The sequence below is a fragment of the Rhagoletis zephyria genome, unplaced genomic scaffold (assembly GCF_001687245.7).
Source record: "Rhagoletis zephyria isolate East Lansing unplaced genomic scaffold, Rhagoletis_zephyria_1.1 Rzeph_scaffold_00153, whole genome shotgun sequence".
Classification (NCBI taxonomy): domain Eukaryota; kingdom Metazoa; phylum Arthropoda; class Insecta; order Diptera; family Tephritidae; genus Rhagoletis; species Rhagoletis zephyria.
The window spans coordinates 22,269-36,993 of record NW_016157237.1 but is presented as its reverse complement, the minus strand read 5'-3'; the positions used below and the strand labels follow the sequence as shown (position 1 = coordinate 36,993).

Below are 14,725 nucleotides of genomic sequence, written 5' to 3'. Positions count from 1 at the left end.
TTCGCTCTCTCATTCGTAATCCGCACTCCAATTACCCTTCGAATTACGTAATTCGCCGTACAAAATTTTGAGAGCGAATTACCTCATTTGTAGGTAATCCAGATCCAATTGCCATGCGAATTATGAACAAATCGGTACCGTGAAATTTATCGAAACTAGCACACAAATCAAAACATGCATTTTTTCTACAATACAACAAAAAACATAAAAATATAATTCCTAAACTTTGTGCAAAACTCGCGAAAATTCAGCAAATTTTCATCAAAATTTTAAACTTTTTAATCAGATTTTTTAGAATTTTTTTGAGTACGCAGTTTTGCAGCCCATTAAATTCTATTAAAAGAATGCAAGTTCGGAGTAGGTCAAAAATCGCGTTGATTTTTGAAATTTTTTTTTTGTTGAAGGTGTTTTGCATTTTTTCCATATAAAGTATTTTCAAATAAAACTTTTTATATGGAAGATACTGCGTGAAAAAAATTTCCAATAATATTATTATTAAAGTTAAGGGATTTACAAAAAATCGCAGTGGAGTAAAGCTTGGAAACTTAAGCGTCACGTGTGTGTGTAAGTTTTGCTTACAAGCGATTCGAAATGTTTTCCGACATACCTAATGTAACACACAATGTAATAACACAAATATCGCACTTACTCTGGTTATAGGTAAAAAGTCGCAAAATTGTAAATGATTTTCCGTTTCTCTCCAAACCAAATTTGACAATATGAGGGAAACTCGTTCCACAATGTATTACACTCCTTCCTATCCTGACGTAGTCACCAACAACCAAATGAGAATTTGTAAAATTACTTATATTTTATTTATTTTTTCATTTATAAATTCACATGTATACATGTTTCATATTATAGTATGTATGTATATACATAAGTATGTATTACATTAAGCTCTTATACGCGAATAATTTCTAATAGGTAAATACAATAAATCCAATTAAGATTGAAGAAGTGCCATCGGCAATTATTCCACTTATTTATATTCTTCCCTGTTACAACTGAAATCAAAACAAAATTAATTATATAGACTTTCATTCTGGTAAATATATGGGGAATATGTACTTTACCTATGCACGTATATCGAAATATGGTATTTTAAATTAAGCATGAACGCATGTGTAGCTATTTCTGCAAATAAAATTGTTCAAAACAAGCACATGACATATAAACTAAATTTAGTTTTTTCGAACAGAAAAAAAATTAAATTTGTATACCATTACCTTAATATAAAAAGCCCCTAACTAATTTTCTTTCAAAATTCAGCTTTGTACAAAGGTTGATAGATAACTTACAAAAGGCCCAATGAGATTTAAAAACAACCAGATATCTACTAAAAAAATAAATTCCGAACTTAAGTACTTTAGTTTTTATAAAGTATTGTAATACTCTGTAGACACAATATTTAAATAGGGCTCTTCTGTATCAAGGTAACGATATGTACATTGCATATAAATAGTTCATCACTTGAAAATTGTAATAGCAATGTAAAAGTGTTTAAATTTAAGTTAATATTTTGGTGAAAAGTATTTAATTACAATTTATTTTGTAACGTAATATTTTTTTTCGACACGGCATTTAACTGAAAATTAACACAATCCCTTTATTCTATGCGTAAATATGTAGTATGATGACTATTACCAAAACTTCTACAAACACATTAAATATGCATATCGCCACGCGTTACTCCATCTAATATTTGTTATGCTGTGCCAGCAATTGCATATCCGTAAGGTATTTGATGATGTGCACCTTTGCTTCAGCCTTCTGTCGCACACCCAAGGTGTTAAGCATGTCAGTGACGACCATGCCAAACGATTGATCCTCAGCACTAACTGCCTGCGACATCGAATTTTGGAAAATCTTGATTGTGTTTAGCATATTGTCGTGATTTTCTTCCTCGGTACGCTCGCGCTTCAGTGGTGGCTCATAGAAATATGGTTTTTGATCTTTACCGGCGGCGGTTAATTGAGTGTCGCCTGTAACTGCAATTTCTAAATGTGAACTTGAGTATATAGTGTGATACAAAACAATAATAAAAATGCAAAATAAGTATGCATTTGCAAGCTGCAAGCAAACGAAGCAATCAAGTGAGATAGACTGAAGTAAAGTCTAAGGTGATTTGGGTGTACATAATCGGAGCTGAGATTTGAATTTTGAATTGTATTTATTTCGTTTTGTCTATGAAATAACAATTTGGGCAATTTTTGCTCGCGAGCAAAGCAAGCGTCGCATTTCGTATATGTACGTACACAGCAGTGATCGGACTCAATAAAAATTCTGTGTGGTAGAATCTGGAAAAAAATGTGGTAGATTTAGAAAAAATGTGGTAGATTTAGAAAAAAATGTGATAGATCTCAGGCTTCGGATCAAACTTTTAACAAAAATTAAAAAATATCTGCATGGTTTCACCTAAAATGAAAACTTTCTAATTCGAATCTCTAGAAAAAACTTTTAACTTGGGTTTTGCCGATAACTTTGTGAAGAATTTTTATAGTTTTTGGAAAAGGACCACCATAACCGTAACATTTGCTTGCAGTTGGATTGTGCAGTTTTAGTTTAGTTTTAGCTAAACATAGCTTATATATGTAATATCAAAAAGAAAGTTGGGCTTACCATGCGGATGAGCAAGCGCTTGAGCCGATGTGGTAGCACTGCCGTTGAAGGGCTGTGCAAATATATCTACGACAGCCTGTTGCTGAGGCTGCTGTTGTTGTTGATTTGGATCAACTTGTGTTACTTGATTGGTATTCTGCTGTACAGTATTACATTTACCCAAAAGCGATTCGCGATATTGTCTAAAAACAAAAACTGTTTAACTCTGTTTGGATGCGAATCTTGAACTATATGTACATACATATCGCTCATTTATTTCAATAGTGTCATAACTTAAAAAAGCAAGACTCGAGTAACTACTGAAGTAAATGGGCGATATGTATGTACATACATACTTACACATGTATGCATTTATAATTTTTTTACCTTATCGAATCGACTAAGAACTGCATTTGCTTAAAGTAACGCCAACGCGATTCCTGGCACAATTTCATTTCCCGCGCAAATTTATCGCGCAAACTCTTCCAACGTTTAGTGCATTTTTGTTCTGAAAAAATATAATCAGTTAGGTAGTACAACTACCAAATTGGAAACGCATAGGTTTTTAATTACACTAACTTATATAGTTATATTTAATTATCCGCTTAACTATATAAATAACAAATAAAAACTAACAAAAACAAACAAGAAACCCTAAGTTCGGGCGGAGCCGAACATTAAATACCCGGCGCAAGTATTAAATATGTTTTTCACCTTTCCGAAAACTACCACTACATGGTAAGAAGGGGTAGTTTTACCCCTATTTTTAACATCTTCGAGAGAACGTTCATTTAGACATAATGAGATAAAATTATATAGTAATATGTGGGCGTTATCACGCCCATTTTACAAAATTTCAAATAATGTTAGTTCTATTCAAGGGATTTTTGTTAGTATCAATTTCGAAATATCGAAGTATTAAGCATTTCTGAAATTTACCGTTATATGAAAAGTGGCCGTAATTTTAGTCCGATTTCAATAATTTTCAACGTTTTGCTCTTATGTGGCAAGCACAATAACCACACCGAGTTTGGAACAAATTGGTAGAACGGTTAGCGAGATACTTATATGTGATAATAAGTGGGAGGTGCCACGCCCATTTTCCAAAAATTTATAATATTCTTATTTTTGGTCTAAAAATATCGCAGAAAAGAAATATAGCCAATACTGGCCAAGAAAAGGAGTTTCTATTATTGCCATCAGTGCAAATAACAAATCCCGGGATTATTTGCCAAGAATCCCGGTATTTTCGGGACCTTAAAAAGACCGGGATCCCGGGATTTACATTCCTAGTGTGCACAGACGGCCGCAGTCACCCCTTAATCGATTTCTGATTTCACTCTGATCATTTATGTATACATATGTCTATATCGTCGCCTGGGTGAAAGATTGTCGTAGGTATGTATGTTAATTTCGGCAGGATGTGGGAAATCGCGTTTGAAATTTGGAATGCAATTTCTCTAAAACGCGAAGATAGATTTACCTCAAAGTCTCTGAAAATGTTACTAATTCACAAAATTCTTAAATTAATTAATTTTGAATGTTTATTGTTAATTAGTTTTGAGTTTATGAAGGGTTTTCTTTCGCGAAATTTTGTCGTAAGCGTCATTTGTCCACAATTTGGCAGCCACATATGACAAAATGTGGTCAAAATTTTTTACTAAATTAACGACACTTTTTAATCAATATCTCGGAAAATAAAGGAGAAATCCAAAAATGGAGAACGCCATTTTTAAGACATTGATTATTTTAATATGACTGCATCACTAGCTAAATTTTTACTAAATTATCGAAAAAATTTTAGTCAATATCTTAGAAACTAAAGGAGATATCTAAAAACTGATAACACCAATCGAAAGGCCTTATTTCAAAATATATAACAGGCGACGTATGTATCTACCTCGATTCGCTTTGCCTGTTACAAACAACTGCTTTGTGAACAAAGGTTTAATACCCTTGTGCACAAGTGCGCTCGGGTATAAAAATTTAAAATTCCCATTTCACCTGTTGACGGCATGACATAGTTTACACATCTGATTCCAAATGGCGAAGACCAACAAAATGTTTTATTCAATGAATTAGTGCTATGTAAACAAACGTAAATGAAAACGAAACAACCACATGACTGAAACGAAAAACGTCGCGAAGCACTCAAAAACAGAAATCAAATCGAATTAGAATCGAATGAGACTATGTAGACGGTAGTGGAAATGAGACAAGGTAAACTGCAGAACGTCGCCAACGTACACCGCGTACACACAATTGTCGCTGCCACTGTCCGTCTTTACAGTGCTGCTTTGTAGTTTGCGATCCCTCCCTGCTTCGTAATGCTGAATTGTCGTTGGCAAACGACGCAGTTCTAGCATTTGCTACACATCTGCCACACTGTGCTCACACTCGCAACGCACCGGCAGTTATATAGCTATCTCTTTCCCACCTAGGTATTCATACCGCTACCGAACGAAAGCGCGCTTTCCATTTGCAGCACAAGAAGCAAGCGACCGAACAACAAAGTACAGCTAACGCAAGCAGTCAGCAACGACGACATCAGCACTTATGAAATGTGAATGCCGTCAACGTTTAGATTGCAGCTGTGTTTTGGGGGGAAGGGAACAGTGATAGATACACGACGACATCGGCGACGTAACAAACGTAGCTGCCTCCGCGCGCGCCTCTGCTATCAATAACCTACAAAAACAACTTCTGCAAGCCATTGCCCAGGCATACAGCCAGCAGTCTGGCCACCCAAAAAGCGCAGTGTGTGGTGGTGGCATGATGGTCGTATTTTAATTTTAACTCATCGCCACGCAGGTCTCATGAACATTTTTCGCTGCTTACTGTGCTGTTGAGATAGCTGTCGCTGTCTTGTTCGTCGCAGTACGCCTCCCCTGCTCTGCACCGTATATGTATATGTACTTCAATACTAGCTATTTGGCACCGAGGGGCCAGGCATCGTCGCCCCTGCTCGCTTTTGTGGATATGCACATTCACACAATCGTACATTCGAATTAATACTCGATTTTCATTTATACTTTAACGTTGGTTGGTTTTTTAGTTTCCATAGTTTTACTTTTATGATGGCGACGACTGTGTGCTCCATTTGGCTTCGACTGCAGTTTCTGGTTACATATGTACATATGTATGTACTTACTACATGAAATCCCGCATACATACCAGGAACTCCAAGTGATTCTGCAATCTGCTTCCAGGTCTGCGCCTTCCTTACAAAATGCTTGTAGTTATAGTGGGAACGGTCGTATATGACCGGGTTCAGTTTCACAGCTTCAATAAGATTCAAATCGAACTGCTGTTCCAAATTGGTATCCAATTTGTCCATTCCGTTTTTTTTTTGTTTTTGCTTGTAATTTGAAGATTTGCAATTGCACGTTTATTATGCTGCTTCTGCCCACAGAGACGTCCACAGAACTCCGCCAACGGCTTTTGCTCTGGGATTTCGCACAAAAATCTCTAATTTCTATCGCTGTCAAAAGTCGCTGCTTGCAGTGAAATTTTTTCTAATTGAGGCAGAACAACTTTTTTTTCAATTCCAGGTGTAGATATTTGCTATTTGTGTAGCTACCCGACACGACAAGCTGCGAAGCGACGCAAATGCAAAGCAAACGACTCCAACGACGACTGCGGACAGAGATAGACGATGGCGATGACGATGGCCGAAAAGCCAGCGAAAACTTCGACCTAGCAATTCGTCGCAGCGCCGTGGCAGAGATGCCACACAATCGCTGTTGCTATGGACAGCGAATTTTCACCTGTTTTTTGTAAGTACTTTTGCTGCTTTAGATAAAAAGTGTGAAGAATTTGTTGTTGATACTGCTATTAACCCTTAATTAGGCGCATAAAGAAAATCACGAAATTAGTCGCATGGGGTCCCCAGTGACCCCAATAAGTGTTGAAAAAAAGTTTTCAAAATAAAAAAAAACGAAGTGTCTATTAACAAAAATATTAAAATACTCTATTATCCTGAATTGAAAAAAAGAAAAACATTATTTCGACTTCAAACTTAAAAAATAATTAAAAAACTTACCTCCGCCAAAAAGTGTTACGTAGTAGATGCATGGGGTCAGCACTCAAGCGAGTAGCGACACATGTGTACACGACGATGTTCTAACCGTGACTAAATAATGTATATTGTCATAAATATTAAAGCTCTTTATTATAGTTAACTTTAAGAAAGAAAAGCACAACTTTGACTTAGATACAAAAATACTTTCCACCGCGAAAAAATGTTACATAAGTGGCCACATGGGTCGGGGATTAAAAGAGTAGCGACAAATGTGTACACGCCGATGTTCTGGCCGTGTCTTATTTATGTACCCCGCGTGGAGTTAGGAAGCTAGACAGAGCGCGAGCGCGCGACGAGCATTCCAAGACATTTTTTTTTAATTAAGGGTTAATTAGAAAAGAACACTTGTCAAACTCGAAATGAATTTCACTTAACGTGTTAAAGTAACGTTATCTATAGATAACGGTAAATGCTATTATGTTTACTGTTCCACAACTAGTTTCTTGTAAAGTTGGCAACGCGAGTGGTATTGACTATCGATATATGCCGATAATATTGACGAAAACTATCGATATATCGATACCATTTATCATATTAAATTTATAAAAAAAAACTACTAAAATATGTCTATATTAAATTAAATGTACTCTATCTTGTACAGTTTTATTTGTTTGCCAAACAATTTTTCTGCTAAAAACTCTAGCCCAAAGTTTTTGTCTTCAGTTTTGTTTGACGATCATTAATAATTAAGCCGATATTGTTCCAATTTATTTTTAGAAATCTATATGTATCCCAGATGACGAGTTTAGAACTGGTTTCAAACTATAGAAAAATTGACACAGAACGAACTACATTTAGGAAAAAGCATTTCCTTAAAACAAGAAAATGGTATTCCTTAATATTACGGAAAAATTTCCTTAAATAATTTTGAATTTTGCAAGTGCTGTTAAGACAAAGTTAATTGCTTTCCTGGCAGAGATCGCAGGTTTGAGTCCGGTTGGAGGTGGTTACAGTAAGGTAAGTCAATTATTTCTATTTAAATATAAATTAGAATTGTAAAATTAATTTCATATATGGAAAAACCCAAATACTGTAAAAACTTAATTATACAATTTTTTTTAAATAAAATTTAAAAATTTACAATTAAGAAATAGTAGCGAGCCTTAAAATATCGATAGTATTTTTGTAAAACACAAACCATTGATATATCGATAGTATCGTCGATATTTTTCCACCTCTAGTGTTTATCAGCTGATTTCCATTTGTGAAATGACGAGTTTGTTTTGATAAGATGGATTTTAATTGTACTAGCGAGTTTAGTAATCTTCAGTTTTAGAGATTTGTAAATGAAAAATGTCATTAATATGAATCAAAAAGGAACTGTTAAAACTAAAGGTAATCATAAAGGATTTTTTGCAATTAGATATACATACTGCAGTTTTGGTAAAAGTTGGAAACAAGTTTCACTAAAGAGTGAAAGTTTGACACCGTTTAAAGCAAAGTGAATATTGTTAAAAGATCTTAGTCCTGTGTGGGGTTATATGCAGCAAGAAACAACTTTTCAAACATCAATTTGTCAACTCCGCCTCCACTAATAATGACGCTGATGCTGGCCTGTCACGTTTTGTATTGTACCCGTTTTAAAGGGGTAAAGTATTTGAATTAAAATCGGTATCATTTTGGGTTTGGCTTTAGTATTTGTTACGCGTGTTGCCGCACTGGAAAATCCGGAAATGAAAATATCAGTAGTTAGTAGATTACAGTTTTTAGTTTAGAAATTTATGTTTTAAGTATTTTTACTAAACCTTAAACGCAAACAAGTTTTTATATTGAGTAAGTACATATTAAAGTTTCTATATTTCAGATTTCATTAATAGAGAACTGCTACACACTTAAAAAATATATGGCATCAATGCAGATCCGCGTCTTTGAAATGCAAATTTTATGTAAAAACGATACATAATTTACATAAATATAAAGTAATTCCATAACTGGATGAGTCTTGTTTATATGTATGTACTTATGTACAACTTACGTATGCAGATTTGTAGATAGAATTCTTAAATGTGCCGTAGTAATTACGGCAAGACTATCCATTGTGACGTTATAGCATCCCAAACGTTTAGAATTGAAAATGAGCGGGATGAAAAAGATTTTACTCATTAGCGGCAAAAGAAAATCAGGAAAAGATTACATTTCCAGCGCACTTCATAATATACTCAGTGATCGTAGTCAAATCGTTCGCATTTCAACGCCCATAAAAGGCGAATGGGCAAAACGACTCAATCTAAATTTGAACGAGTTACTGAGTGATGGCCCTTATAAAGAAAACTTTCGTAAAGATATGATAGAATGGAGCGATTCTGTAAGAGCCGAGGACTATGGGTATTTCTGTCGAGCTGCTATGTTGGATGCAAAAGCCGAAATTATAATTGTTAGTGATATACGACGCAAGACAGATATTAAATATTTTCGTGAAACTTATGGCTCACTTGTATATACAATGCGTATTAATACCAAAAATACAGTACGCATCGATCGAGGCTGGATTTTTACAAGCGGCGTCGATGACGTTGTATCCGAATGTGATTTGGACGATTATCAGCAATGGGACTTAGTGCTGGAGAACAATTGTAAATCAGATGGCGAAGAATGCATCAAAGCTATAACAACGAAATGTCATCTATAAATTTAAGGATTCGTTAAGTTCAAAAAAAAGTAAATAAATCAAACTAGCTCTGAAACATTCACTTAACTGTACTGATTATACAACTAAATTAAAAATGGATGTACATATGTAGATAGTCGTTTACCAATAATAAAAACCTGATAAAGCAGCGTGAATATTATAAACAGATTTCCTTTGTTGTAACTAAAATATAAATAAATCAGGTGATGCAACATAACATCGGAAATTTGAAACATACATATGTCTGGAAGGAGCAACTTAAAGAGTTTACATGTAAAATATTTATAAGCTTATAAACAATGACCTTGGCCTCACTCTATGCAATCGCTAGTTTATTTTGTTTAAAATACAAACGTATTATATTTAGGTAGAGGATGATAAAAAAGAATCAATATTTTATTTATTTAAAAAAAAACACTATTGGTAACTTTATAACTAAGATATTTACAGGTTTTCGCTGAACTTGCATTTTAAACATAAACAAAAAGTATTCATAAATAGCGATTTTACAGAAATAATTCAATAATCTTGGAAATGCAATAGACATGATAATTTGATGTGATTTCAATTACATATATATATCTTTACTTGCAATATGAGACTTATTAGATGTATATTGTAAGGGCGTTTCAATGTAATAAAATATTACCGATATGTTAGCAGTTTCGTTATTTGTATTAATAAACATAAAGAATTTACTAGCTTCTACGCAGGCAAATTTTTACTCTATACGAATTCGACGAACTCGACGTAACCTAAGCACTTCCTTGACTACTTGACGCGACACTATAATCATGGCTAATATATCTGCGCATATAAGCATATTGAATACATTCTCCCAGCCGCTTTGTGATACTAATCCGGCAATAAATGGGCCAACAGCCGCACCTAGAATGCAAAATACGAACATGTTGGCAATTGTATAGCAATTAATAGGCTGATTGTGAATATCTATACTATTTACCAATTGATCCAGTGCCGTCTATAATCGCCGTTACTGTCGCTAAAGCTTTAGCATTGTGTGATAGCGATTGGTGCTGTCCTAACTCGGCACTAACGAATGTTGTAATAAGCGCATATGGTCCATTGACCATAAATCCAGCAAGTAAAAGTAGAATAATATTTACGAATAACGATATGCCGCCGAAATGGACATACATAAATAGCTAAAAATTAAAAATGGAGAAAGATATATTATTTAAGGACTAAATTTATTTTCTAATTCAATTTAAAAGGAATATTTAAAAAAGTTGCGTATTCTAAAGTTTTGGAAGATGTATAGCAAAAGTGCAATTGCCATTAAGAGAACTCTAGATTAATTAAATAATAAATTAAATTACCAGTGGCGCTGCGCACACTAACAAGACTAAGCAAGTTGTGGCGGGCATTCCTGTGTGATCGGATACAGTTCCTGCTGCAATCGCTCCAAAAATACCACCGATATCAAACAGTGTAGAGAGATCTGCAGCAACGCTGGGGCTTAATGTAGCTGCGTAAAAGACATGAAGAAATTATTTCAAGTACAAAAACCTGCTCAATTACTCACTGGAAGATTGTATATATAGTGGCAGCCAATAGAGGAATGTATAACTAACGAGTTTAGCAAAGAATAAGCACAATGAGAATTCTACAACGCCAGGAATGGATAGAGCCTGAAGTATGCCAACAGCGTTTCGTTCAGTGTGCGCATTGGGTTGTGATCTACTACGAGCCAAAATTGGTGTACGCTCAGATGCACGGTGATTTATTTCCTACACAATTTTAAGTAATAAAAAATTTAAAAGATTAATGCCAACGAACATGGTATCGGTCATATCAATGGCGCTTCCATTTCAAAGTGATGCTTCTTGCCACTCATGTTTATTTATTTATTTTTAGGATTTTTCGATTAAAATACAGTTCATTTCTAACAAATCCCATATAATCACAAGTTTAAAACTCTGTAGAAAACTACAAAGCACGCAACAAATTTTCACCCAAATTTCAAATCTGAGAAAAAGTTTGAAATTTGCGTGAAATTGTGTTGCATTTTTATAGGCTTTGTTAGGGAATGAGCTGTATTTTAACTGAAAATTCTTAAAAATAAATAATTAAACATAGGTGGCAAACAATATCACTTTGAAATGGAAGTGCTATTGATATGACCGCTACTGTATATGTATGTAGTATGTACAAATTCAGGTGTTAGTGTAATGAAAAATCAATGGGTCATAGCAAATTGTTTGTATTTGTAACCGTTGAAAACAAACACTCTTAAACTGGAAATATAAAGCGACATGCACTTACTGTATAATCGTCTGTATAGCCATGAATACCAATGTTCTGCGATGGAAGAAATCGGTTATTTTAAAAAGTAGAAAAAAGCAATTCTATTTACACATTGACTTGGACATTAATTATTAGATATAGAGTAAAAAGACTAAGATTTATTTTATAAAAATAAAATAATTATTAACGAAGGTAAAAAGAATACACCAGGAGGTTCGAAAAATAGTTGTCTTTAAATGAACGTTTATTTCTAGTATTAGAACAAGATAGTATTTAAACATTTCAGATATGCAATAACAGCAGAATATGTATGCGTTCTTTTAATAAAAGTAGTATTTAATGTTTTTAATTATAAAGAAGAACTGAAGTTCAATAAATTACCTAAGCATTGAGCTCTAGGGAGTATAGGCATTCATTCATCGATAACGTATTTAAATATTTAATTATAAATTTTAACACTCTCAATTTTACTAAAATACTAGGCGTTGTCAAAAAACGAAAATCACAACTCACCGCCTCATAACTTGCCAAAACTGGACCGCGCTCTTCATCTTCATGTGCACTGCTATGATTCACCGGCAAATGAGATCGAGTTGACGGCAAGCCAACGATTTCAGGATCGTCGACAATAAACAAAAACATTACAAATCCCAAACCCGCCATTATTGTGCCAGGCACAGCAAATGACAGCATCCAATTACTCTCCACAAAGTGGGCGGCTATCAATGTGCCAAGTATATTACCTACTGAAGTATGACTATTCCAAATGCCGAATATAAGACCACGTTTCGATCTGCCAAACCAACGGGCCATCAATGTGACTACGCCCGGCCAGCCTGTAGTTTGGACAATGCCGCCTAATATCTGAACTATAACAAAGTACCACATGCTATGTATGTTCCATGATTTAGCCGCACCGAATAGCAGCGTGAAGAGTCCGGAAAACAACATGCCCAAACTCAAGTAATAACGCAGGGAAACTCGTTCAGCAACAATGCCAGAAACAAACATAGAAATGGCATAGGTTACAAGAAATGCTGAATCAAGTGTACCAAAGAGTGTAGATGCATCGGGCACGTCTATAAAAAAAAAAAAATATATAAGCGCAATTTTATGTAGTTTCATTGTAAAATATTTTTGCGCTTACCAAAAGGTGGATAGCCACAGTCATTGTCAGTTGTGTTGTTTGGGTTTGTGCAGTTCTCATGTAATACTGATTTCACAACAGATATTGGTTTTCTGGACATGTGATAAGCAGCATATGCCAAGTAAGTGAGAATGATGGTGGATCCCTTAAAGCTGAACGGAAAAATAAAACGGCTTAGAGCATTAAATACATTAGCATATTTGAATATATTCTTGAGTACATTTCAACGATGTGCACATGTATCTATGTACATAAAAAAATTTACTAGTAATTATATAATTAATTATGAACTTACACGATATCTTTGCGCAATTGCAACCGGGGACAACACACACTACTTAGCTTTTGTGCAACTAATACTCCCAATGGTATGTCGTACATATTAACAGATTTGCGACGACGATGTTGGTGCATAAAAAACCAGCTTATTCAATACTTAACTACAACCAGCCTCCTTGACTATAAAATATGTATTAAAAAATAATCATAAAAGAAATAATTCATTAATACAAATGTATGTATGTATGTATGTATGCATATGTATATATACACAGCGGATGGTCAACAAACTCTAGAAAAAAACATGATATAAAAAAATATATCGCACACGGTCTTCACAGATGAGAGAACTACAAATGACACTCGTCAGAAAATATCAAAAACTACGTTTTCTTAGCGTAAGCTAATCATATGGGCAAGGGAGAATTTACCATAGGTTTTTCAACAAATTATGACAAAAATTTGCTCCAGCTTATGCTGAAAAGTAAATAAAAGCTGTGAGCATATTTTTAGAGTATACTTAATTTCAAAAATGCCAAATTTTGAGTTGCGCCGGTTTGGAAGATTGTGTGCGATATGTGTATATGCTTGGTTATCGCTATATGTGCACAGAACTAAAACGGAAGCTGTCATCCGGCCACGATGAGAACTAATAGAGAACGAAAGAATGGAGCTATTATGGACAATAAAATGAGGGTCTCTTTTTTTTTATAAATAAGAATGCAGCCAAAAAAAAAACAAATTAATTAATTGAAAATTACTGTGCGCATAGAACAATGCGTAGGCGATATCTTATCGTTCGCAAAACTCCAACAATTTACATACATACATATGTATGTATATATGTATCTTGAAATAACATTATAGAAGCCAAATAGCTTGTTTGCTGCAATAGTGAATGTAACTGATTAGCCTGCAGTATGGAGTATTTTGCTCCTGACAAATTATTACTTATGGCTGCGGCAGCAAAGTGCAGATTACAATTTATGAAAATCTACACGTCTTTTTATGTGTTTAGCGAATATGCAACATAAGTATAAACCTTGCGTGCTTTTATCTTTTCTATGACTGACTGCATAGAGAAAAATAGTTTTATTTACATACTTTTGCAATGATTCACTCATTACGCAGACGAATTATAAATTTATGCCTCGTTGGCAGAAAGCTACCTAAAAAACGAATATTTGTGAACATTTGATATTTTTCCAGTTACAATAGAACTGCAAATATAAATGGACACAGAATCTTTTTTGCTACCTTTAGTTCAATTCTTAAGAAACCCTTTTACAATCGATGCCGAAACTGCTGGTGTCTTAAGGATATACGAAGGTTTATCACTTCATTTTCGATTTTGGTTAAATATCTAATATATAACAAAGAACAAAAATATTCACGTTAGCAAAACAGTAGATGATAAATTTGGTGACAACAAAAGCAAAAGTGCCAGACCTGAAAAATCTATTTCAAATTAAATAATCGCGTTGCCAACCGCACGTTTTGGCTGAAGGCAGAAATTATGCTATGTTTTTTACAATCGCCTATTGGGCAGAGTTGAAAATAATTTCAAGTCAATTACAATCAAACACGTTTAACAATTTACTCGTTACAGTAATCCATACTACACATCTTGAATTTTCACAATCTTGTAAAAAAAGCAAAAATTGGCATCACTATTCCGACCGCTGCCCACACCGATTCTGTGGCATCTCTGCTACAGCGC

The 14,725-nt window shown here is 34.4% G+C and overlaps 3 protein-coding genes across 12 annotated transcripts; 1 reads left to right on the top strand and 2 right to left on the bottom strand.

Moving 5' to 3' along the window:
* Positions 1-796: 796 nt before the first annotated feature.
* LOC108353892 (transcription factor Adf-1) lies at positions 797-6,323 on the bottom strand. Of its 5 annotated transcripts, none has more exons than XM_017605093.1 (6): positions 5,776-6,320; positions 2,989-3,109; positions 2,623-2,804; positions 1,545-2,000; positions 1,077-1,137; positions 797-1,007 (listed from the first exon to the last, which is right to left on the bottom strand). In XM_017605093.1, the coding sequence occupies exons 1-4, from the start codon at positions 5,936-5,938 to the stop codon at positions 1,699-1,701; spliced, it is 768 nt and encodes a 255-aa protein (XP_017460582.1). In that variant the 5' UTR covers positions 5,939-6,320; the 3' UTR covers positions 797-1,007; positions 1,077-1,137; positions 1,545-1,698. The 5 variants fall into 5 exon arrangements, with proteins under 5 accessions (XP_017460582.1, XP_017460589.1, XP_017460604.1 ...); XM_017605100.1 differs by having other exon boundaries at positions 1,648-2,000; XM_017605115.1 differs by having other exon boundaries at positions 1,077-1,991; positions 5,776-6,323.
* A 1,527-nt stretch (positions 6,324-7,850) lies between these two features.
* Positions 7,851-9,479, top strand: LOC108353869 (probable phosphomevalonate kinase). Of its 3 annotated transcripts, none has more exons than XM_017605076.1 (2): positions 7,851-8,017; positions 8,502-9,479. In XM_017605076.1, exon 2 carries the CDS (start codon positions 8,757-8,759, stop codon positions 9,309-9,311), a length of 555 nt encoding a protein of 184 aa, XP_017460565.1. In that variant the 5' UTR covers positions 7,851-8,017; positions 8,502-8,756; the 3' UTR covers positions 9,312-9,479. The 3 variants fall into 3 exon arrangements, with proteins under 3 accessions (XP_017460565.1, XP_017460552.1, XP_017460558.1); XM_017605063.1 differs by having other exon boundaries at positions 8,487-9,479; XM_017605069.1 differs by having other exon boundaries at positions 8,473-9,479.
* Positions 9,480-9,685: 206 nt separating this feature from the next.
* MFS16 (major facilitator superfamily transporter 16) lies at positions 9,686-14,658 on the bottom strand. Of its 4 annotated transcripts, none has more exons than XM_017605026.1 (9): positions 14,606-14,658; positions 13,022-13,185; positions 12,727-12,878; positions 12,093-12,658; positions 11,598-11,633; positions 10,858-11,062; positions 10,652-10,800; positions 10,276-10,477; positions 9,686-10,199 (listed from the first exon to the last, which is right to left on the bottom strand). In XM_017605026.1, exons 2-9 carry the CDS (start codon positions 13,138-13,140, stop codon positions 10,033-10,035), a joined length of 1,596 nt encoding a protein of 531 aa, XP_017460515.1. In that variant the 5' UTR covers positions 13,141-13,185; positions 14,606-14,658; the 3' UTR covers positions 9,686-10,032. The 4 variants fall into 4 exon arrangements, with proteins under 4 accessions (XP_017460515.1, XP_017495088.1, XP_017495096.1 ...); XM_017639599.1 differs by lacking the exon at positions 14,606-14,658 and adding an exon at positions 14,263-14,462; XM_017639607.1 differs by lacking the exon at positions 14,606-14,658 and adding an exon at positions 14,110-14,251.
* Positions 14,659-14,725: the final 67 nt, after the last annotated feature.